We start from the raw sequence: 25,160 nt of genomic DNA, 5'->3' as shown, positions 1-25,160 counted from the left end.
AGTTAGCAGTAATAGCAGTAGGTTCATTGTGGCGAATGACATAGTCAAGGTTTAGCATCTTCAGAGTTAGAGGTAATTAATCCTTTCATAAAGCAAAGTTTGCACCAATAAGTGGCTTAATGCCTAAGTTAGGTACTACAGTGGAAACAAGGAGGATGTCAATTTATGATACAAGTAATAGAAGATTATTAAAATAATGCCTAAAACTAAGGGCAATAAGATTATAGTGACATAATTAGCTATCTAAAGCAAACCTACTAATGTCTAATAGTAATGGAACTAGAGTAATGCCTAAAATACATAAGAGCTAATAATAATGTTCCTCATAATGACATAATTAGATAACTAAGGCAAACTAAGTAATGTCTCTAAACATAGTGGAACTAAAGTAATGCCTAAAATACGTAAGAGGCTAAAGTAATGTTCCTAAAAGTAATGAGACTAAGACCATTGTATTAATGAAGCTAGTGATAAGTAAACCTATTGTAAACACCAAAAAACAATAAGTTAACATAAGGCTCTACTTAGAATTTACATCACCTTTGGGCTGAAGTAACTAATATCTAAGTACAAATGAGCATTAGGGTCATGCAACACAACGCTTATCTTTTGACCTTTAGGCACAAAATAAAGAATCGTGTATATTATGCATGAAAATAATTCTTTTAGGACACAAAAGTATATTAAATCACATTTGGGCAGAATCAATATACTTAGTGTTCATTATCAAAAAGAAAAGAACGATAGCACCATGAGAATCACATTTGACCTTTGGGCACAAATGATGAAACCATGTACATTAGTGCGAAGCCCACACATTACGGGGGTCAGGGGGCAGCGCCCCTGGAAGCGGGGTCCAAGGGGCAGAGCCCCTGGCTGGGATCGAGCTAATTTTCACCCTTAAAGTCCTATGGCAAAAATGTCTTAGAAAAAATTATTTTTGAAAAATATAAGACAAATTCAGCCACAAAATTATAGGGTAAAACAGTAAGCACGAACTCATTCATCAGCCAAAATTATCTTCAGTATAATACGAACTTAAGTAATAACTCGTGATAAAGTGAGCACGAGGACATCAATAAGTCGTGATGACATAGGCACGAAGACATCATGTAAGTCGTGAACAGTAAGCACGAAGATATCATAAAGTCGTAATGATGTCAGCATGAAAGTGTCATTAACTCGTGATGATGTAAGCACGAGCTTTCTGATTCGTGTACGAAGATGAACTGAAGTTCGTGAGATGACATAAGCGCAAAGAGGACATAAGCGCGAAGATGACGTAAGCGCGAACATAAGCAGAAGGCATGATGATGTCAGCGCGAAGTGAACATTAGTCCGCGATGACGTCAGCACGAAGTTCGTGTGACGTCAGCACAAAGTTCGTCTTCTGCAGTTTTTAAGATCGCGAAAAACGTCGAATTCGAACCAAATCATGACTGATAGTTCGTAACGAGTCTCTGATACCACATGTTGGAATAAACATGATTCGATTCGATTGATAAAACATCTCCAATCGTCCTGTGGAACCTGTAAGAGCATAAAACATAATTGGTATTGATTTCGGGTTCCCATAACAAGGTGATTGAGTAATAATGGGATGAGTAATTCGGCTGGAATATGATGCACGAATTTGAGAGGAATACACACACGAAATTTTGGGTTTAATATGTGTTGTGATTAACGTTAACTTAAGGTTAATGACTCTTTATTTATAAGGAGAATATTTACACATTCAACCCCTTTGGTGTTTAATGTGTGCATCATTAGTCCTCTTACTTTACAATCACCTAATGAGAAACCTTATACTACGTCTCTAAGAGTAAATAAGCCCATTATATATTTACTAGACATAGAGATTTCAGTTATTGTCAATTATCATATCAAGAATGATAGATGATCAGTGACGGTCACACTAACGTGGTTCCAACATTTTAGTCATACTGGTGTGGAAAAATTTCTGGTATTACCGGTAATATTGGTATTACCAGAAATACCGACCGATACGACTATTTTTATTTTTTTTTTATAAAAATCCTACGAAACTTGTTACAACTTAACGAAAATAGTAAAAATACACTTATAATCAACCAAAAATAATATCAAATAGGTATTTTATAACAAAATATAAGTTTTAAAGTTTACGAAAAAGAAAAAAAAAACTATACTATTATATCATACTAATAGTTTACAAAAATAATAATAATTTTTTTTTAAAATACCGGAAATACCGAACTGTAATACCGGAAATTACCGGAAGTACCGAAAATACCGGCCGGTATTGAATAGTGAAAATACCGGACATAAAATACCGGAGTACCCTCCGATACCGATTATATCGGCCGGTATTTACCTGTATTTAAAACATTGCTTAAAATTTAAACTCTCTTATCTATATTTATACTATATTATATAGTTCACTATTGAACTTTCAATATTCAACCACTTATTTTTCTCTATTCTCCAATTTCCATAAATTATTTTATTCCTCTAATTCATTCAAAATCTTTTATTTCAAAACTATACATCGATAAATAAAAAAATTATGTATGTGTTCTTAAAAGTTCATGATCTTTCATTAGAGATGTCATTCGATATACTTTCGACGAATTTTTAAATTCGAGGGCGGATCCAGGACGGCTAAAGCATTTGGCTATAACACTCTATGACCTATCACCTCCTATTATCTATCATATTTTATAACCTATCATCCTTACCATCTCACTGATCCACTGATCCAATGAGCGGATTTGTCATAACAGAAATGACGAAAGTGTTATCAACCAAACATATAAACTACCCGCATAATTTGACCTCAAGTATTACGAATTGGTAACTACGACCTTAGATTTTAAGAATATTCCAAAAGATACCCTATAAGGCTATAAGTAAAAAATGTGTTAAGAAAGGGCGGAGACTTCAAAGACATATTCGCCCTTTTTTACATCTTTCCACCAACCAAAAACGCTAGTTTTTCGCCTTTCACCTCTTTTCACTCTTTAAATATAGTACTATACACACCGCCGAAACATCACTCCGATATTCTCTCTTATAATTTCCGATCTGATAAAAATCTATGGCGCCACCATCATCTGTAGCAGCAGTAGCTAACGGAGACGCAGGAAAGGCCGCTGTAACTAGCCGTGTATCATCGGTGTACAGTGAAGTACAAAACAGCCGTCTCGATCATCCCCTTGCTTTACCTTGTGTTTTTCAAAAACCTTTTAAAGTTGTTGAAGGTCCTTCTAGCTCTGCTGCTGGAAATCCAGGTACTCTTTTTAATGTGTGTATATATATATAGGATCATTGATGAGTATATGTACAAGCTTACTTACATTGTGTAATAATTATTTCTGTTGATTTAGTTTAAAGTTAGATTTAAATCTTGTGTTTACTTGAAAGAAAAGAAGGTGAATATTAGATCTGTAGGATTGTAAGTGTAAAGGTAGGTGAAACTTGAGTGTGGGATGGAACGTCGGGATCCCAGCAGTGTGGGTGTGGTCACGCTGTTGAAGGCAGCGTTTTTGTTGCACTGAGTTCGCTTTGAGGGTGATCATCGTGTGGTTGTGTCATATTGTTATGTTTATTCATGAATAGTATTTAATGATAAAATCTTTTTAATATAAGCTTCAGCATATAACAAAGAGCATTTCTGGATCCTGGTGTGGTCCGTCGAAGATTGGTTGTGGTTTACTGCGTGGGTGTGACCACGGTGCAGAAGGCGTCTCTTTATTTTGTCCAATTTTTTCACTGTGATTGATGTGGTAAAAAAGTGTGGTCTTGCTATATCGTTATGGTTTCTCATGAAGTAGAAACGATAAAGTTATTTGTATAAGCTTTATTTGTAGATGGATCGGTTACTAGTAGTTATTGTAAGGTGATTAATTATACTCTTGTTTCTATATCTTATATTTTAAATTTATCATAATTGTTGTTGTTGATGAGACAGATCAACAACCAGCTTTGGTAATTAGGTGGATGAAAACAGTGATTTTATGGGATTATTTATTTATTCATAGTATATCTAGTCGGAGATAAAAGTAGTGAATCTGTTGGCTATATTTTTTAAATCTAATGACTTATGGTCAACCACATGTAACCTTATTCAATTTTATTAATATAAGGATTATCTAATTTATTGACTTTTGGTTTTTCAAATCTTTCAAATGGTAATAGCCCATGGAATCTGAAAGATGATTTTTGATTTCACTTTTACGCAAAAAAATCTGTTTTGTTATTAGTGGTAGAAAAAAAGAGGGTTCTAGAAGGAAGTTCGAACCTGATCCTTTTTTGGTTTAAATTGTAAATTGAGTAGATGAGATTGCAAAACTATTTCCGTCACTATTTGGACAACCTTCGGTAGTGTTGAAACCCAGTGAATCAAATGATCCAAGCTCACCCTTGAAGATAGGAGTGGTTTTGTCAGGAGGTCAAGCTCCAGGAGGACACAATGTTATCTCCGGGATGTTTGGTTAGTATTCCGGCTTTCGATTACCTACTATCTCATACTTTTTATGTAATCTCAATATTTAATAGCTAATTAAATTTCTTTCTCTTTCCTTGTGTTGTAGATTACTTGCAGGAACGCTGCAAAGGAAGTACCTTATATGGGTTCAAGGGTGGACCAGCTGGAATCATGAAGGGTAAATATGTGGTCCTAATCCCCGAGTATATCTATCCATACAGAAATCAGGTGAATCTACACGAAATATGTGTGATTTTCATTCAAGATTATTGCCTTGCATAGGAATGTAGTAGACAGTTGTATGCAGTTATTTTTACAACTTGTATATCCTTTTCTTCAAATGTTGCATTATTTATGCAAAAGTTAATTTTCATTTTTCATCGGACTATCGAAAGTTTTTATTATTCCAACTTGCAAGTAAAAACCTGCACAATACTAGGATATAAAGGGGTATACTGTCGGTCTGTCTAGTCAGTCTCCAGTTTTTGTTAGCCCTTAGTGATAACCATCATATGGTCAATTGGTCATATACAGTTTTGCTAATGATACTATTGATTTATCCTTCGAGTTTCTGATATCCTTAAATATACTGCTTCAGGGGGGATTTGATATGATTTGTAGTGGAAGGGACAAGATTGAGACTCCAGAACAGGTTTTCAATTATTCTATAACTTGACTATTTATTAGTGGATTTGTGGATGATAACTCATAGGTTTATATACCTGAGAAAACATAGACGTAGATTCTGACCAGAGTTGCATGCACTGTATTTTAGTTCAAGCAAGCTGAAGATACAGCAGCCAAGCTTGATTTGGATGGTCTGGTTGTTATCGGTGGAGATGATTCAAACACAAATGCTTGTCTTCTGGCTGAATACTTTAGGTGAGTTATGTACCTATGTGAAATTTAGTATTTGTGGATTCTTCTCTCTTTCTCTAGGTGTGTGGTTAGACTTAGAGGTTTAAGATGGATCAGTTGGGTAATAAAACAAAGTGGGTTGGGTTAGCAGGTCAAAATGGCTTACATTTGTGTCAGCGTAAATTAACCAACACTCTTTTCGTACACCTGTTATCGAAAATTTAAATAACCAATTTATGGAATATGATTACAATACTATATTAATAAACTAGATTTATTTATGCTTTTTAATAATATGGTTTAGGATAATGTAAGCATTTCAATATATGTTTTGTGTTTTTTAATTTAAACTATTTGAGTTCTTTCATTCTTAGCCAATTTCGTATGTTTGACTTGCTATAACTAAAATACTGTCCAAATTGTTTCAAAAATAAATGGGTAGAATTTGATACCTCTATGTGATTCAACTTGTGTATTTGCATTTAGGATGTGTGTAATTTATCATTGATTTTTTCTTTTTTGCATGCTATTAGCATTTTCTTACTATAAAACTACTTTATCTGACAGGAGTAAGAATTTGAAGACTCGAGTTATCGGATGCCCAAAGACCATTGATGGAGACTTGAAATGTAAAGAGGTTCCTACAAGCTTTGGGTTTGATACGGCGTGCAAGGTAAATTCTATTGTCATTTTTTTGTATCACCGTTGTATGTCAGTGCTCATTTATTTTATGATATGTTATTATTTATTAACTTATTTTAAATGTGAACTTGTACTGTAGAAATTGTATTAATAGTGATTCACATTCTCAGTCTAGAACTGACCATCTAGACTTATGAAGAAGTAGGAGAATATGTATCGAGCTGAAGTCTTAATACTTTGTCTTTGATGGTAATGATATCTTTGTATTGTAATTGTGCAGGTGTATTCTGAACAGATTGGAAGTGTTATGATAGATGCTCGTTCAACTGGAAAATATTATCACTGTAAGATTATTTTGTTTACTTCAATGGAGAATATTTAATACAATGTCACAAAAATAAAATCCTAGCCCATGTACTTTGATGATAGCTTGTTGATAGTTTGCTTATTTTATCTTAAAACCATTCAAATTGTTGAACATTTGGTGTATACTGTGGAACATTATGAAGACATATAGTGTGCTAAGACTGTCATTAAGTGCATATCAAGTTTTGTTTTTTTAGATGACACATAAAATTGACCCAAATTTCCTTAGTAGTTGGAATCAATGTCCTTTTTATTTCTTAACCAGTTGTTAATTTAACAATTCTTATTAGATTCTGCTTGAATATGGTCAACTTTTGAATCTTTGATCTGAACAGGAAGATAATGTTTTCTAAACATGTACTGCTTACAATATTAGTCGTTTTGGACAAAGCATGCTGTACGAATACACTTCATGCAAACTTTTAGGTTAAAGCATACAAGTTTGGTAACTGTAAGGTTTTGTGCAGTTGTGCGGCTTATGGGACGCGCTGCTTCTCACATTACACTAGAGTGTGCTTTACAGACTCATCCAAACATTACGCTTATTGGAGAGGAGGTACTAACTCTTATTGTTTTGTTCTACCATCTAAAATATTTAGTTGCTTCTTTTCTCTAGAAGCCATTTTCATATTTTAAAGATCATATATGGTTCAAAACATGCTGAGTGCATGTCAGAGTTAACATGCTTCGAGAAGAGTTTAGCTTTCTTGTAGAAAACACAGTGATAATGGTTAGATAGTTGGTCAAAACAGATACTTTTTATGTACAATTCATTTCAGAATGGCTAGTTTGGGTTTGGTCAACCCTCCGAGTTATCTTTTCCATCTTATATACACGATTAATGGTCTTAATTATGTTAGATATTAATTATTCAGTACAATTTGCTTCGAGTAAAATGATTACAGTTGTCGTAAGTTTTTGAAGGCACATTAGATGTCTTTTTTCCTCTTTAACCTGTTACATCCATTTGACCTATCATCAATAAAATAAAACTTGGAACTTACCATTTTATTTAAATGTGTTCGAGTTGTCTCTTTAAATTCAGTTCATAAAAGGGTATGGTTGTGCAACTTTTCAAATCCTCTAATGACTTTTACTCATGATCTTACCATATGTTAGGTTGCGTCGAAGAAGCTGACACTGAAACAGGTTACAAATTACATATCAGATGTAATTTGTAAACGAGCAGACCTTGGTTATAATTACGGTGTGATATTGATTCCTGAAGGACTGATTGATTTCATTCCTGAGGTAATGCCTGAGAACATATTTGTGACAAAAGCTTATTTCTGTACTTACATGATTGTTTTACTGGTCACTGATTGTCTAATTTGGGATCTTTAATGTATTGGCGAATTTTAGGTGCAACAGCTTATCGCCGAGTTAAATGAAATTCTTGCCCATGAAACTGTAGATGAGAGCGGCCTTTGGAAACAGAAGCTTGTTCCCCAATCTTTGCAGCTTTTTGAGTTGCTTCCTCCAGCAATTCAGGATCAATTGTTACTTGAAAGAGATCCTCATGGAAATGTCCAGGTATTTATTTATCAGTGCAGTTTAGTAAATAAATTTTTTTGTTGGACATTTTTAGATCCTGTTAGATGTATTTAACCTAATGGAATTCTTTTTACCCAAGGTTGCTAAAATAGAAACAGAGAAGATGCTGATTCAAATGGTTGAAAGTGAGTTAGAGCAGAGGAAACAAGTGGGTCAATATATCCGCCAATTTAAAGGCCAATCCCACTTTTTTGGGTAATTTTATTTTCATTCTTGATTTGTTCGCAATGCCTGTTAAACTGATTTAGGATTTCTCGCATTAATAAATACACTTCTAAAAATTTTTTGACATGTTTTATTTTGAACTAGTTTGCCCTATTCATCCATGAGAGATTCATAGACCCATTCAAGTAAATGGATCTAAATTGCCAGCTGTGTGTGTGTGTGTGTGTTTTCTTGTTTTGGCAATTACCAAGGTTTAATTTTGTATCTCAATGCTCAGATACGAAGGAAGATGTGGTCTACCGTCGAACTTTGATTCATCTTACTGTTATGCATTGGGTTATGGTGCTGGAGCTTTGCTTCAGAGTGGAAAGACTGGATTAATATCATCAGTGAGTATCTTCTTTATGGTTTTTCATTTTTGTACGAGGTGTCATATTGGGTGGGGCTATAAAGCTATTAGTGGGTCAAAATGGGTGTCCAGTTGGGTTTTCTCCAAGTTTTTTAAAGTTTATGTAATATTTAGTGTCATATCGCAAAAATCAGTGTGTGTTTTTAGTACAATGGTTTGGGAGGTTTATGCACTCACTGTGGAAATCTGTCCCCATCTGACCTAATTTAAGCTATTATTTGCCTTACTTATATCACCTCATCAGAGATGAACATAACACACATCTGTTTGAGATTGATTCTGCCTATGTAGATATCCTACCTGTTACACATTTTTAAAAGGTTTGTTTTCATGCATGAAGGTTGGGAATTTGGCTGCACCTGTTGCAGAATGGACTGTTGGAGGAACTCCATTGACATCATTAATGGATGTAGAGAGGAGACATGGTAATTCACAGCTGAATATTTTTTTCTAAATCGGTCAATAGGGGTTGCAGCCTTGTGAAATATGCAGGGAACAGATAAATGATCCTTTATACTATCATATTTGTTTGAATCTGCAAAATGATCATTGTTTCAATAATTTTGCAAAATAGTATAATGTGGTTTGCAATCTGGGAAAAGCTTGGATTTGTAAATGTAGAACAAAAATTCACCCCAACTTAGCTCCAGGTTTTTTTTTTTTTGGTGGGAAGAATGATTCATTTTATAAACCATCATCGTAGCAAATTCGCAAGCATGCCATTTGTTTTTAGAAATGTAACCCTTTTTAAATCATTTTAGCTAGAGCAATATTTTTTGCAACAAAAGTTCATATATGAAGGTTCAGAAATTCAATCACTAAAAGAAACATTATTTTTCTCACATGTGTGTTAAGGGGACCTAATTCTCATGTTAAAATTAGAGGTTTCTTGTAAAATTTTGTAATGCATCTCAAAAAAACCTGTCTGGCAGGTAAATTTAAGCCCGTGATAAAGAAGGCAATGGTTGAGCTTGATGGTGAGTTCGGTAAATTTATTTGTTCTTTGTTATTAATCATTTTCGGATTCTCATAACATCTCTAATATTATATTGCTGATAATTGTAGGTGCACCATTCAAGAAATTTGCATCAAAGCGGGAGGAGTGGGCCATTCAAAACAGATATATTAGTCCCGGTATGTGCATGCCCTCCTATTATTGTGTCTATGTATCTTTTAATATTGGTATATAAACATGAAAATGGTAATCACTGCATGAGATAAAACATACATACGATTGCTAGGGTTCTTTTAGAGGTGCAAAGTGGGCAGTCCCATCAATAACATGTCAAGATGCATTTGTATCAAAATAGATCATATGTATGTTTTATAATGGGTTGGTCTGTGTAACTATTCAACACAAATTATTTAAGTCGTATACAATTGTTAAACTACCCATTTGAAACAGTATTCTACTTCTCCAATATTAAATTCCCTTCCGATGACACTGAACCAGTATAATAGGTTGTGTGAGGTTGACCCATAAACACATAACATAGCATGTGTTAATAGGTGTTAAACCTAATTATTAAAGTATCTTATTTAGTTAGTATTCTACATTGTCCAGTATGGAATTTCGTTCAATAAGCTTTTAACCAATTTGTTTTTCCCTTATCCAAACAATAAAATGCTAATTCTTTAATAATTGTTTTTTTCTCCAGGTCCCATTCAGTTTACTGGACCAGTTGCTGACATCTCTAACCATACCTTGTTGTTGGAGCTTGGAGTTGAAGTCTAGGTACATTGATGAACTTTTATTCTTATTCCTACCGGTTATTATTAGTCAAAAGGCTGAACTGAATCCAAGTGTTTTCGTGTGAATCTGAACATGTTTCATAGATATTTTAGAACTAAATATCCATTCTATTTTTTGTCTACGTTTAAGATTATTTTACCCAAGATGGTGGCTATATCCATTCTAATAAAAGAAAGTATGCTTTCTGCTTTGTGTATGCACATATAATCAAAGGCTCATTTTGCTTTCGTTTTTCTTTTTACTAGGAATTAACATCTTGGTAGTGGTGAGCATGGGTCGGTTTTGATCCAAAAATGACCCTAAAACTGAAATTACAGTAGTATAGCTTTATAAACTGACTGGTTTCGGTTATTAACTCGTTTGGTTATCGGATTTTGATATCAGTTTTGGGTTGGTTTTATTTAATTTTTGGTCATTAATTTCATAGAATTCACTTGTTGAAATTTGACATAGAGCAAATGAATAAATCGGTTGATAGGTGAAAATACTATAGTATATAGTTGGTTAGAAAAGATCAATTGGAAATTGAGTTTGAGGTGGGGAATAAGATGATATTAATCGAAATAGGTATAGGAGGGGTTTTTTTGGAATTTGTAATTTCAGAGTGTGTTCGTATTTTTGTTATCATTTTTTTGAACGTTCAGTATATATTATTAAGTAAATATTATTAAGGGATAAAAAAGGTAGCAAGTAGCTAGCAAAGTACAAGGGAGTTCGAGTTACAACTAAACATTAAAAAAACACCAATCTAACCAATCTATTTGATATGTTCTCTTTATATTAGAGAGCCATAAATAACTCAGGGATTTGATTTCTCTAATTGTACGGGGTCTTGTTTGACAAGATGTTGTCATTTTGAGCTCTCCAGATGATCCACAGTGTGTTCGTATGTTATGATCTTTTTTTGCTTTTCAAAGACAATTAAATAATTCACACAAGTCATTATTATGTTTATTAAAAATTCAATGGGACTCGAATAGTCGAATCCATAACATAGAAGTTGACGAATTATTGACTGCATAACATAATAACATAAGCCAAGACTCAAGGATGACGTTTACAAAGCCATTTGGAACCATCTTGAAGTCTCCAAGCGTCTACTAGTGGGAAGTCTGGTTATTTTACGAGGTTTCAGTTTTGAAACTGGCCTTAGGCACTATTTTGGGGGGTGGCTAGTGAATTTTCTAGAACCGTTCATGAGTAAAGCCTCTTTAGATAGCTACGATGAACCAAAAGTAGCCCGTTCTTTAGGGATAACTCTCGAGTCTTGATTAGAGAACCTTTTAGAGAAAATAATAATAATAATATAAGCCATTTGGAGATGGTAAAGCAGCCATGGAGCAAATTTGAGGCAATAATTTGACACACGAAACAAACTGTTTTAAATTGAAGCACTGTTTAAAACAATTTGTAAACCAGAACCTGTTAAAGGGTGAATTTCATTGATATGGAAGGAAAGTTGTTTGGAAAGGGTGAATCTCCAATGAAAGGGAAAAGCTAATGAAGGTCCTTGATGCTTAAGGCCATCAAAGAAGTAGTTTTACTCTTTCAGTTCTATCATTTGCTTGTAATTTTATTTACACTTGTAACAAACATTTCATTTTAGTATTGTATATATATGTTGCAAGTTGTAACCAACAAGTAGGTGATAAGATTAAGTTAGAAAAACTCACAAGGAAAATTATAAAGCTTCAATGATATAGGGTCCTTAGAAAATTTTTATAACTTGATCAAAACGAGCATTTCAGACTTATTAACATGTATAATTAGAAGTATGTTTGCACTATCTCAGGACAAATAGGGAAATTTGTTAAGTCGAAAATGACCAATGATAATTTGTACAGAAAATAGTTAAAGACCAATGAAAAATACTTGTACAGGATTCTGAAACAACTCAGCTTCAAAATGTTTACTGAGCTTCAGTTCAGATCAGCCTTAACTGAAATCATTCATCTGAAGTCGAAGGCTGAAGAAAGAGAATTATCTCAGTAGTAGAACTCAGAGAAGATTCCACCTGATCAAAGACTGATACAACATCAATTTTTATAACGTTTCACATGTGAATGAACAAAAAAACATGTGATTCAGTACATAATTTAAGAATCTCTAAGGTTCTTAAAAAAAAATGAGTTTTCAAAGTTATTTTAAAATCTCTTAAAAAAACAATAATCATTGAGAACCTTTTAAAAACAATCATAGCCTTTTAATCTTTTAATCAATGGCCTAAAATAAATATGAGATTTTGGTAATTATTTAAATATCTAAATAACTATTACTATTAACAAAGAAAGGGTAATTAAGTCACATAACTTAAATTAAAAAAACTGTCATGCTATAAGAAAGGTTGTGTTTGGAAAGGTGAGACGGTTTCAACACGAAGCGAATTGAATCATATTGCCTGTGGATGTGATTTATTTGATGAACAAAATCAAAAACAAAAAAGAGAATTAATTTGTTTTGATTAATTCTATGGGATTATACGGTAAATTGAGTATTGCATATTTCTATGTACATTGAATATTGTATCTTTTGATTGTTTAAAATTTTTACTTTTCTATCAAATCTTGGTTCTCATATCACTTTCTCAGATTTCATTTAGTAATATATGTAATTGAGATTAACTATGTGTTATAGTGTGTGTTACTGGAGATCGTGTGTGTAAGTGTTTGTAAATGCCGAGAGAGATAGTATGTGTGTGTGGAAAGATTGGATTGCATGAAATGTGTTAAAGTTACAATTCAAAGTTATGAAGGGGGCTTTATATACTCCTATACAATTTTTACTAGTCCTCCTTTCACATTTATGAGAAATACAAATAAGTACAAAGTATAATAAACATACAAATCAACTACTAGAAATTATATTTTTAACAATCTCCCCCTTAGTAGTGATTTGTCAAAAATGTATCCAAGAGTCAACAGTCTTTAAGCTCGAGTCCTTGGTCTGTTTTCATGTGGATGCCAGAACCAGTTGTCACCTTCAGGTTTATCTTCGGGGACCACCATGTTTACTTCATAGTCTCTAGGAGGAATGTTGTGTGGTCCCAAAACATTACTAGGTTCATACTTGATCCAGCATCCTCCCCTTCTTCTCTCAACATACTTGGATTTCTTAACATTATTTGCCTCCCTTATCATTCTAATACTCTCTCTGAAATCCAGTCTCTTATCAATCTTGCTGATTACCTTATCAAGCAGAGCTTTCTTGTGATCAGACTCTTCATCTTCAGATAAGCATAACAGCACATTCTTACAGAATTCCAGGGTTCCATTAGAGTAAGAGGCAAGGTCGCACATTTTAACAAAGATCTTCTTTTTCCTGTTGTTAAGAAATATTACTCCAAGTGTTGGTTTCTCGAGAATATGACCAATATTCAGCCTTTCTATATCTTCCGTGTAAAGACTTTGATCTGGATATGGAACATTAATCTTCCTCTTAACCAACTCAAACCCAATCTGAAAATCTTCCAATGATGCATGTTGAATGACGCTGGACATGTATCTCTTCACTGCATGAAAGGCAATAAGATCTTCACGATATCTTTGAATGGCATTCACATAGTGGTTGTAAAGGAAAATTATGTCATCAACCAGTAGAAGTTTGAAGTGAGCTTCATTGAATCTATATATCAAGCCATTTTCTCTCTTGACATGAAAACAAGGTATAAAGATGTGAGTCTTTCTTATCAAGATCACTTTGAATAGCACCACGATCCTGAACTTCCTCTGATCTTCAAGTATGCTTGGATTGTAGGTATCGACAAGTTTAAGGAGAGATATGTATTCTTCAACTTGTTTTGGATCCTTAAACTTGTACATAGCAGCAAATTCTGGTCTTCCTACTTTGACAACCTTAGTAGCTCCGTAGAAGATTGGAAATGCTCTTTTCTCCAAAAATCTTGACTTGATTGCAGCTTGCTTTGGCTTAATGCCAAGTGCAACCATTCTGGCTTGATCTTTGAGGAAGTACCCCCTATTTACGAAGTTCCATTGTTCTTCGGTTAGTTCTGTAGGGAAGTAATCAGGAAGTGGTTCTTCTTCAGATATGATAGCTTATCTTAACACTTGTTTAAATGTTGACTTTTTGAAATCTTGAGAAACGGCTTCTGGAGTTTTTCTCAGCTCATCAAACCCTTAAAAATCACTAAAAGAGTATTGCTTCGGAGTTGACACAGATGGAATTGTTGAATCTTCAGCTTCATTTCTACCTGAAGGACTAGTTGTAAAATAATTAAGATCATCGAATTCTTCAAACACTGGTTCATCAGTAGATTATTGAGTCTCAACAAATTTTGGAACACTCAACACTATGTTGTCTTTAATTGCTTCTGCGTCTGCCTCTCCTTCAACAAATTCAATTAAAGCCTCCTCGATAATATCTTCATCAATAATTTCTTCTTCCTCCTCTTCAATTTCTCCCAGTCCAAACACATCTTCTAATCTTTTCCTTATTTCATCCCTATATTCAGCATTTTCAATTTCTTCGACATTCAAACCTAGCCTTGTCCACATTTCATCAGATCTAGCTCTACACTCGGCTAATCTATCTATTTCAACCTGATCATCCTAAACCACTTCTTCATTCCCACCTTCATTCCTTTCCCCCACCTCTACATCATTGCTGGTTTCTTCAACTCTTGCCGAAGTATCATCAACATTAGTTTGACCATCTCCTTGGTTCTCCCCCTCGGGGTGATCATTTGAACCAGGATCAAACCCTCTGGTAGAAACCGAGGTTGATCGGCAAGACTCAAGAGCAATCAATTGTAGCTCGAAAGCAGTAAGTTTGGCATCATATTCCACCTTCTGACTTTGTACTTGCTCTTTCAAAGCTTGGACTTGACGTGCATGCTCTAATTCTCTACCCCTCAACTCCAAAGCATTCAACACTCCCCTATCAATCATATTAATGCTATCGCCTTCAGCCCTCAAGATTTGTAATAAATGATTGCATGTGTTGTCTTTTTCTTGTTGGTTAGAGGTTGATGAAGTTTGTTGCGGTGTTTGTGTTGTTTGATGTGGTATTGGTGTTTGTTAAAATGGTTGAACCAACCCGGAGGTTGTTGGCACACTTGTGGTGTGACCTAAACCAACTGAAGCTGTTACAGGATTTCCTGCAGATCCTTGGGGTAAACCCTCACCAGCAGTTTCAGATTCAATGGCTTCACAACCAGAATCAAGTTGTGTCCTAGACTGTGATAAATCACTGTCCGGGACTTGTTGTTGGGTAACACCACTCACAACACCGGGGTCACTGAGAATGCCCGTTAATACAGTTTCAGGTTGATCCTGAGAATCAGCAGTGTCACCTTGGCGTTCATACTGTCTCTCAGTCTCGGTTTGAGAACTGTTGCCTGCGGCTAAAGCTGGCATGATGTTAGCTAAGGCAGGACTTCCAAGCTGTCCTAGAGGGTCACACAAAGTGGGTCCCTCTCTGTTTGTTCCGGCATCAGTACTAAACTGAGCTTGCGGGTCTGTATCCCTAGGAGATCTAGACTCAAGTGCACGAACTGAAGGCGAGAGATGGGGCTGGTCCTTTTTGATTTCAACACTCTCATCCTCCAAATGAGGAGAGTGTGGTGAGCGCGGTTGTTCCCCGTGCCTTTGTGAGACTAATTCCTGTTGTGAGGAGTCAGAATGGTTGGGAGAGTTTTGTGCATGCAAGAGTAGGGAGCTCTCAACTTCTACCCTAGGGTTGTTGTAACAACCTTACTTTTTAAATATAATATACGTGCTAGTTAGGTTGTCTATGATACCGCAAGCCATAGTTGTACTTGATGCTAGTAGGTAATGCCCCTAAATTAGCAATCTAAAGCTATTGATTAGTTCTAAATTCAATTCAATAAAATACCACTGAACAAAAATTTTATTAATGATCAATCAAATTATAAATAATAATACAAGTCTCACAAGTTGAGCTAGCAATCAAAAATACTTATAAATGCCCAATAGTTTAACCATCAAGCCAACTAAATAATATTTGGTCATGGAAATAGTATGAGCATCTTGAAATATTTGTAAGTTCTTTATGTACATAAAATGCTTGAATAATAATAAGTATATGTATATATGTCTAATATAAATACAAGATTTATAACCAATGAACCATGTAACAAATTAAAATACCAAAAATGTATACATATATATATACACGACCACACGCATATATAAAAACACTAGGCTAATTAACCAACTTGTATAAACAAACAAATACATATTACACTTATAAAACAAATACCCACTTAAAATATACCTATACACTTAAACTCCTACACTAATTTATACAAAAAATAAAAAGACTCTTCCTTCTCCCCCCTTCTTTTGGCCGGCCCCAATGCACCACAAACACACACACTCATTTCAAATTTTACACTCTTTTACACTTCCCATACAATTAACACTCAAAACATTTCTCTTCCCAACACCAACACATACATTCTTACACTCTAAAAGCCATTTTCTCTCCATCTTTTCTCTCTTATTTTTTGGCAGAAAAAGGCAAGGAAAAAGGGAAGAAAAATCAACATAAACACTTGCTAATAATAAGGGTTTAAGTAGATTAAGCAAGGGATATATTAGGCTATAGATTAAGGGTTGTTTCAAGGTTAGAATTAGGGTTATTGGAGCTTCAAAAGGTCACGAAAATCAGCTTCATTTCCTTCTTCAAAAAAGTTTTATAAGGGTATATATCTTCATCTTTTTACTAGTTTAATCTTATTCTTGTTCATATTAAAAAGGTTTCATCAAAAGATTATGTTTTCTTTATGTTTTCTTTCAAATATACACTTGATGAGGGCAAAGTTGATAGGATCTTTCTTTCCATGTTCATGCATGTTGAATCCATGAAGAAAGATCCAAGGATTCAACTAATTTAAGACCCAAAAGTGTAGTTATAGATTATATATCTTTTAAAGTAGCTTTTCCTTTGAAAGATGGTCACGTTTTTATATATTTTGAAGTTCTTATTTCTGGAAAATTTATGAAAAATATGTACTTTGTTGTTGAAATGTTGGATCTATAAAATGTTACATCAAAATATGTTGATAGTTGTAAGATAATCTTTTTGTATGAAATGATGGACATGTTTTATATAACTTTTATGTTCATATTTCTGGAAATTTTCTGGAATTTTTCATAAAAGTGTGTTTTTATGTTGATGGATTATAGATGGATAAAGATTTATTGTTAAAAAGTTGAGATAATTGCATGCTTGTTAGATTTAAGAAGGTTGGATCTTTTGTTGAATCATGAGATGAGGCTAAGCTTTTTCTAAGTGAAAAATAGGTTAAAAGTTATGTTAATATTCTGGAAAAATTTGCAAAATGTTAAGGATATAAAGCTTGAATCAAAACTTGTTAAAATATGCTTGAAATCGTAAACCGAAAGCTTGCAAAAATGCATTTTGAGCACACACATGCACCACAATCTTTTGAACATGAAAACATCACAAACCTACTGGAAATAAGTTATTTCATATGTATAAAACTTAAGTCATATGACTCATGGCAATAAGAAGCTCAAAAATCACCTTTTCGGGTTAATTAATCACTAACCGAAAGCACAAATTTGCACATACCACACCACCACCACTACAACGACTTGAACTATCAAAATATGATGAACTTTCTGGAAATGTTGAAACAAGGACAAAAATCCAATTGGAAGTACTTAAATTGCCTGAGAAATGAGGCTTAAAAGACGTTTTCGATAAACGATTTTTGATCATAAAGTCTTCAAACAAGCAAGACACAAGAGAGGTTGAAATTTTATGAATTTGGCATGTTAAAAGTTGCCTAGAAAGGCCTGGGATTTTTGGACAAAAGCTTGTATGGTTAATTCTAAGTATTTTTGTGATTTAATGAATTAAAATGGTAATTAAAGGATATATAAATTAATAAATAAATTATATAAATCATGAACTTGATTAAATTTACATCACCAATGGTAAAAGTTACTAAAGCCTACTGGAGAAAAATAGTTACAAGTGAAGAATCAAGTTTCATACAATTTAAAGGTAATTTATTAAGTAAAAACCACTAATTAATCACTATTGTTAAATAAAATGAAATAATGCATAAATAAATGTATAGATCATGATGTTATAAATCAAAAAGCATAAAAATATCAGTAAATAATTCATGTATAATTATCCACGAATTTTAAAGACAATTTAAGAACCTAAAAATAATTATAAGGAATTATATAATTAATAAATCAATAAAATAAATAAATAATTAAATAAATAATATTAAAATAAATAAATAAATAAAAATCAGAATTATATATTAACATTTATATTATAAAATGACAAATGTCAAATATGATTATTAAACAAAGTATGCAAAAGAAATTATATATATAAAACAAAGGCAAACTACCGAAATTTCAGTAAACGTACAAAATTTGTATAAATGACCATCACCACCAAATATCTTCAAACCAAATGATGTGAACAATATATGTACTTGAATTCCATAATTAAACACCAACCAAAGATAGGCAAGTCTACTAGCATACATCTCATGATCTAGCTTACTAGTTCATGCAACACACCTTTACGTTGTGTATATTTAAATACCATGGTTTAGGCTTGCTTGAGGGACGACACCACTAACCGAAGATCTTGCTTTTGATCAGACCCTTTTCATACTCCAATCAAGTGAGTCATAGCCCCCTTTCAAACTATTTTATGTGTTTAACTTTCGGGGTGAAAATCATTATAAATAAATAAAATTGCTTTCTATATAAGAAATGATTCTTGATAGTATGATTTTGAAATGGAATTGTGATGTATGTTCAATGTGATAAATGATATATGATGAGCTTGAGTTCTATCAAACTGTTATAATTCGGTACACTACTATTTACTCCGAAAGGGGAGGCCTGTAGTTAGAGGGTTGCGCAACTAGGAATCGTCCACCCACCCAGAGCGTAACGGTGGAATGTTGGTCGCATTCGTGATGACCTTCACTTCTAGTCCGACCAGAGCGGTGCTTTATCTACCTTACATTTATATGGTCGTCTCCATGGCACGACCCCAATTATAATTAAAGCACTTGATTGACAGCTTGTGCTGTGAAATGAAATAAAGTAATATATTGTTTGGACATGAAAAGGTAGTAGTAGTGGCTCAAGTATTTTCTAATCAAAAACTATTTAAATTATGCCCTTGTGGCTAAATGAAATTGATATTAATATGTTTAGAGATTTTGATTTGAACATACGGTTTGGGTATGAGTGTTATGAAGGAATACTTGAAAATTTTTGTGACTTATTATCCTTGAATATGGTTGGAATATAAACATGTTGTTAGTTGAAACCTATGAACTCACTCAACTCTCGTAGTTGACACTTTTTCTTCATGCTTTTCAGGTCTAGAGCAATAGGTTCGTAGCTTGGCCGCCTCTTTGTTGCTCATTATGTTGAATGTTCGACGGTTTGTAATGCAAACAATTTATCTTTTAATTTGGATTTGTGGTTATGTAATGGATTTAAACGTCAACTTGAACTTGTAATCTTTTGGGATTTAAATGTAATTTGGAAACTTGTGTTGATGTTTTATATTTAAATCTTTTGTACCATGTCGTTCTGTGGCATCTCGTGTTTCCGCCTTAGTCGGGGTGTTACAGAAAAATGGTATCAAGAGCCAAGGTTATAGAGAATTTTTGCTATAACCTACGTATTTTCAAAACGAGTCAAATATTTCTTAAACAATTGAGTCGATCATAAAGTATTCTTGTTTTACTTATGCATAGTCTGATCAACTATGCCTAATTAAAAATTTAATATGGAATGATTGAAATGGTTGTCTAAGGAATATTCAAAATGAGTCTTTTGAAAATGAAGTTTTAAAACGATTCTTGGTGCAAAAGATACATAACCAAATCCAATGTTCGCAATCGTGATGACCAAATCCTTAGTTAATACCCTCACTTGGCTAGTATTACTTTGTCTATCTAGATATAATACACAAGAGCGATGCACAAGTCGAATTCTAGTCATTTCGTTGATTCTAAATGGTCATGTGAGTCGTGAGTGTCGAGTTAGTCGTTGGTAGTCTTGCTAATTATTGTTGGATACGTCGGTTGTGAATGGTCATGTCGTTGTTCGGTCGTCAAGTTTGTGAGTCGTTGATTGAGTTGGTTAGTTGTTGACAAATGGTTAAGGTTGTCTCGTGGTCCGTCAAGTCGCCTTGCTGTCCGCAAATGGTCACATGGGTCATCAATGGCCAAGTCGTCGTGAATGGTGGTCTAAGAGTCAAGTCGAATCGTCATCTCACACTTTATGTAATTTATGTAGGAATCACTATGTTGCAAAGGAGTGGAGCATCAAGATCCTCCGGTCAAGTAAGGGACATCTATGTATTCGTGGACATAGTCGGGGAGAGGCAACAAAGGTAAGAAGACGAATAGTTGGAGCCCACGATGGACTCCCAGTAGCCCCCGCAATGGGAGGAAGAGGAGGAGTCCGAGCCCATAGAAGACCTATCAAATGGTGGAGATGCTAGGAGCGTTGCTTCTAGCCAACCTATACGCCGCTCGCCTACTCCATCATAGCCACCACCAGCCCCTAGAGCCCCCTCACCGCCAAGAGAAAACATGGCTATGAACGTAAGTGATGGACATTTTCCAGCCCATGACCCATACTTCCATCCACGCCTCCCTCGCAATCATCTTTACCATCTCGGCCCAAGACAAGGAGAAAACCCCCATCATCCCGTTTATGGAGTACCCCCTCCACTTCCCGTGGGTATGACTTGGGAGGAAAGGGAGCGGGTGTGGGATATAGCCGGTGGATTAAGGGATGCACGAGTGAGGGTCAGACATCAAGAAGTCATGATGGAAAGAGCCTTGGGAATAATGAGACGAATGGGGAGCGATACGGGAATGGCAATAGATGAAGTGCACCCGATTTATGAGGTGATATTCATGATGGGATGTGTACTCGCAGCGGTGTGCTTCATTGTGGTAGTTCTTGTGCTTAGAAAATGACCCTAAGGATGTCTCACTTATGAACTTATTCAATGGATGAATGTTTGTACTATGTTTTAATTTTCTTGAACTTGTTTGTGTTGGTGTGACTATGATCACATGGTTGTTGGCATGTAGCAATTTTGTAAACTGACCTTGAATGATATGAATGTGAGCTTGATGCCTTTCTATGATTATACGATGTGTTATCCTCCTTGTATTATAGCTACGCCTATTACAAAAGTTATAGTTACAGCAGGAAATCAGTTCTGACCACTTTTGGTAGAACGGCCATATATGGAGTTCTGTTTGGTCTTTTGACTTGATTCCAGTTGGAGGTGAAACTTAACTCATAGGGCTACATTTTATATTTTATGAGTTTTTCCCAGATCGTCCATCTTGAGCCACTTTTTCGTGCTCCAAGTTCATACACAGATTCTGGAAAATCTGTCTAGCAACCTAAAAACAAGATTGATATGTTTTAAGTTTACCCAACCATTTGTTATTCATAGTGACAAGTGGGTTGTGATTAAAGAAAGGAATATGAATTGAGAAATATATGTATACATATGCACACAAACGAGGTCTTATTACACTAAGTAACTTAGATAAACACGTGTGAGATCAAAAGTCGTGACTCGGGTCTATGCCATATAATTCTATATACGAATGACTAAACTATGTTCTTCCTTGTAGAGACATGGCACCACGAAGAGCCAGCGAAGAGACAAGTACTGAGGCTAGGCTCCAGGAGGAAGAGGCCCGAAGGAGGACCGAGCTAGCTGACCTCATTTCTCAAACAAATCAACTCCGTTATGCCAACCATTGCTACTCAAATTGCGGAGAGTATGACCGCTACACTTAACACGGCTAGAAGGCAAGATGGAGGAGGTAATGCTAATGATAGGAATGCCTACAAGACTTTCACTTCTTGCAACCCCAAGGAGTTTTATGGGACGGAGGGACCCGTTGGGTTGCTTAGTTGGTTTCAAAGCATGGAGGCTGTCTTGAATATCATCGATTGCGCACCAGCTGATCGTGTCAAGTTTGCGGCTAGCAAGCTCCAAGGAAGGGCACTCACTTGGTGGAACCTCCAAGTCACCACGATAGGTCACGCCGCGATGAATGCCTTGACTTGGGAGCAACTCAAGGAAGAGATGAAGCAAGAGTATTGCCCCCGTCCGGCGGTACAAAAGTTGGAAATGGAGTTCTGGGGTTATGCTATGAAGGGGATGGAGTTGGAGGCATATGTGATTCGCTTCCATGAATTAAGCGTGCTAGTCCCGGAGATGGTGACTCCTGTGGCTAAGAAGGTTGAAAGGTGCATCTACGGTTTGGCACCCGAAGTAAGGTTGATGGACACGACAGCAAACCCCACCACACTTGAAGAAGCTATAGGTTTGGTAACCAAGCTAGTTAACGACTTGGTTAGGATGGGGAAATACTCGCGAGGTGAATCAAGCTCAAAGCAAGAAGGAGGAAACCGTTTGGTAATCGTAAGGGGAAGGGGCCTGATAAGAGGCAAAAGATTGTAAGGAACTATGGTGTTGTTGATGCCAACCCCAACCAAAACGGTGGCATGCCGCCAAGATTGATGTAACCGTTGTAGCAACCACCATCGAGGAGAATGTAAGCAATGCACGACTTGCAATCGATTTAGACACCTTGCAGCCTATTGCCGAAGTGGAGCAAGAGTTGGAGGAAACCTGGGAGCATGTCGTGAATGTGGAGCTATGGATCATTGGAGGAATGCTTGTCCTAGATTGGGGAGAGCTCAAGGAGGCCGTGGGAACATGAATAATAACCGTGGAAATCTTTGAAATGTTGGCAACCGTGGGAATCAAGCTAATCGAGGCAACAATGGGAATGAAATGAATAGAGGTAATGGTGGGAATCAAGCAAACGGAGAAAATCAAGGTAACAATGTCAACCAAGGAAATCGAGGAAATCAAGGTGGTCAAGCAAGAGGACGGGTGTATGCTATGGGAGCGAATGAGGCACGTGATGACCCTAATGTCATCGTAGGTACGTTTCCGTTAAATAATGTTTATGCATCAATGTTGTTTGATTCTGGAGCTGAGAGAAGTTTTATTTCTTTTGAATTTAAAGAATTAATTGATAAGAAACCTAGTGAGCTTGATGAAACTAACTATGTTGAATATGCTAATGGAAACGAGTATAAGACTAAGGAAATTATCTCTGATTGTAAGCTAACTTTAGATGAGAAGGATTATAGTATAGACTTGATTCCCATAGAAATAGGAAGCTTTGATGTGATAGTAGGAATTGATTGGTTGTCAAAAATGCGTGCTGAAATACTTTGCCATGAAAAGGTCAATAAGATTCCCTTAGATGAAGTGCTTATAATACAAGGCCATAAGGCGGGAGTCCAACCCAAGATAGTGTCATCTATGAAGGTAAGGAAATATTTACGTAAAGAATACCACACATACTTGGCACAAGTGGTGGATAAGCAAGTAAAAAGTAAGGATTCTCACAAGGTGACGGTGGTTAGGGACTTTCTAGATGTGTTCCCTGACGAACTACCTGGACTTCCACCCACGAGGCAATTGGAGTTTACGATCGATTTAGTTTCCGGGGCAGCTCCCGTAGCTAAAGCACCGTATAGGTTAGCGCCCTCCGAAATGCGAGAACTCTCTAAGCAATTGCAAGAATTGCTTGATAAAGGTTTAATCCAACCTAGTTCTTCACTCCATTTCTTTTTGTCAAGAACAAGGATGGATCTTTGAGAATGTGCATAGATGATAGGGAGTTGAATAAATTGACGATCAAGAATAGATATCCGCTGCCACGAATAGACGATTTGTTCGATCAACTTCAAGGAGCGTCACATTTCTAAAAAATCGATCTTAGATCCGGCTATCATCAATTGAGGGTACGAGAAGAAGATGTACCTAAAACGGCTTTTAGAACTCGCTATGTTCATTATGAGTTTCTGGTGATGCCATTTGGTCTCACAAATGTGCCTGCCGTTTTCATGGATTTAATGAATCGAATTTGTAGGCCATATTTGGACAAATTCGTGATAGTATTCATTGATGACATTCTGATATACTCTAGAAGTAAGGATGAACATGAGAAACATCTGAGAATAATCTTGCAGTTACTTAGAGATGAGAGGCTATATGCTAAGTTTTGTAAGTGTGAATTTTGGCTCCGACAAGTCCAATTTCTTGGACACATTGTGAACGAAGAGGGAATCCATGTAGATCCGGCTAAGATAGAAGCGATCAAGAAATGGGAGATGCCCAAAACACCTAGGAAGTGCATAGTTTTCTAGGTTTAGCGGGCTATTATAGGAGGTTCATCCAAGAATTCTCTAAGATTGCGGTACCTTTAACCCAATTGACCCAAAAGTCGAGAGAATTCGAATGGGGTGAAGAACAAGAGCAAGCATTTCAAACACTTAAGAACATGTTGTGTGAAGCGCCAATACTAGCACTGCCGGATGGAGTGGAAGGATTTGTGGTGTATTGTGATGCGTCGAATAAAGGACTTGGATGTGTGCTTATGCAAAGGGACAAGGTCATTGCCTATGCATCTAGGCAATTGAAGCCGCATGAGAAAAATTATTCAACCCATGATTTGGAGTTAGGAGCTGCGGTATTTGCCTTGAAGATATGGCGACATTATCTCTATGGCACTAAATGCACCATATTTACCGACCATAAGAGCTTGCAACACATCTTTGATCAAAAGATGTTAAACATGAGGCAAAGGAGATGAATGGAGCTACTAAATGACTATGAGTGTGAAATAAGGTATCATCCCGGGAAGGCGAATGTTGTTGTCGATGCACTTAGTAGGAAGATGAATACTAAAGTGCCAAGGGCAAGAATTAGCCACCTACAAGTAAGAATGTCTCTAAGAGATTGTTTCTTAGAAGACCAAGCAAAGGCCTTTGAAGGGAAGAATATTGAGAATGAAGCATTGTGTGGTATGGAAATGAGGTTTGATA

General features: G+C 35.5%; 1 protein-coding gene across 1 annotated transcript; it reads left to right on the top strand.

The window, feature by feature from the left end:
• Nucleotides 1–2,929: 2,929 nt before the first annotated feature.
• Nucleotides 2,930–10,414, top strand: LOC122595507 (pyrophosphate--fructose 6-phosphate 1-phosphotransferase subunit beta-like). The gene is made up of 16 exons (XM_043767874.1): nt 2,930–3,269; nt 4,316–4,471; nt 4,572–4,693; nt 5,064–5,117; nt 5,241–5,347; nt 5,891–5,996; nt 6,246–6,309; nt 6,799–6,887; nt 7,451–7,582; nt 7,694–7,864; nt 7,965–8,080; nt 8,328–8,439; nt 8,800–8,884; nt 9,392–9,436; nt 9,525–9,593; nt 10,118–10,414. Exons 1-16 carry the CDS (start codon nt 3,077–3,079, stop codon nt 10,192–10,194), a joined length of 1,698 nt encoding a protein of 565 aa, XP_043623809.1. The 5' UTR covers nt 2,930–3,076; the 3' UTR covers nt 10,195–10,414.
• Nucleotides 10,415–25,160: the final 14,746 nt, after the last annotated feature.

Source organism: Erigeron canadensis, chromosome 4 (genome assembly GCF_010389155.1).
Source record: "Erigeron canadensis isolate Cc75 chromosome 4, C_canadensis_v1, whole genome shotgun sequence".
Lineage (NCBI taxonomy): Eukaryota > Viridiplantae > Streptophyta > Magnoliopsida > Asterales > Asteraceae > Erigeron > Erigeron canadensis.
This window is presented reverse-complemented; position numbering and strand designations above follow the sequence as displayed.

Excerpts from the sequence above, each read along its gene's own strand:
- LOC122595507 (XM_043767874.1), top strand. The coding sequence starts at position 3,077 with ATGGCGCCACCATCATCTGTAGCAGCAGTAGCTAACGGAGACGCAGGA. Across the intron at positions 6,888-7,450 it reads TTACGCTTATTGGAGAGGAG|GTTGCGTCGAAGAAGCTGAC; the intron begins GTACTAACTCTT and ends ACCATATGTTAG. Across the intron at positions 9,437-9,524 it reads GGCAATGGTTGAGCTTGATG|GTGCACCATTCAAGAAATTT; the intron begins GTGAGTTCGGTA and ends TGATAATTGTAG.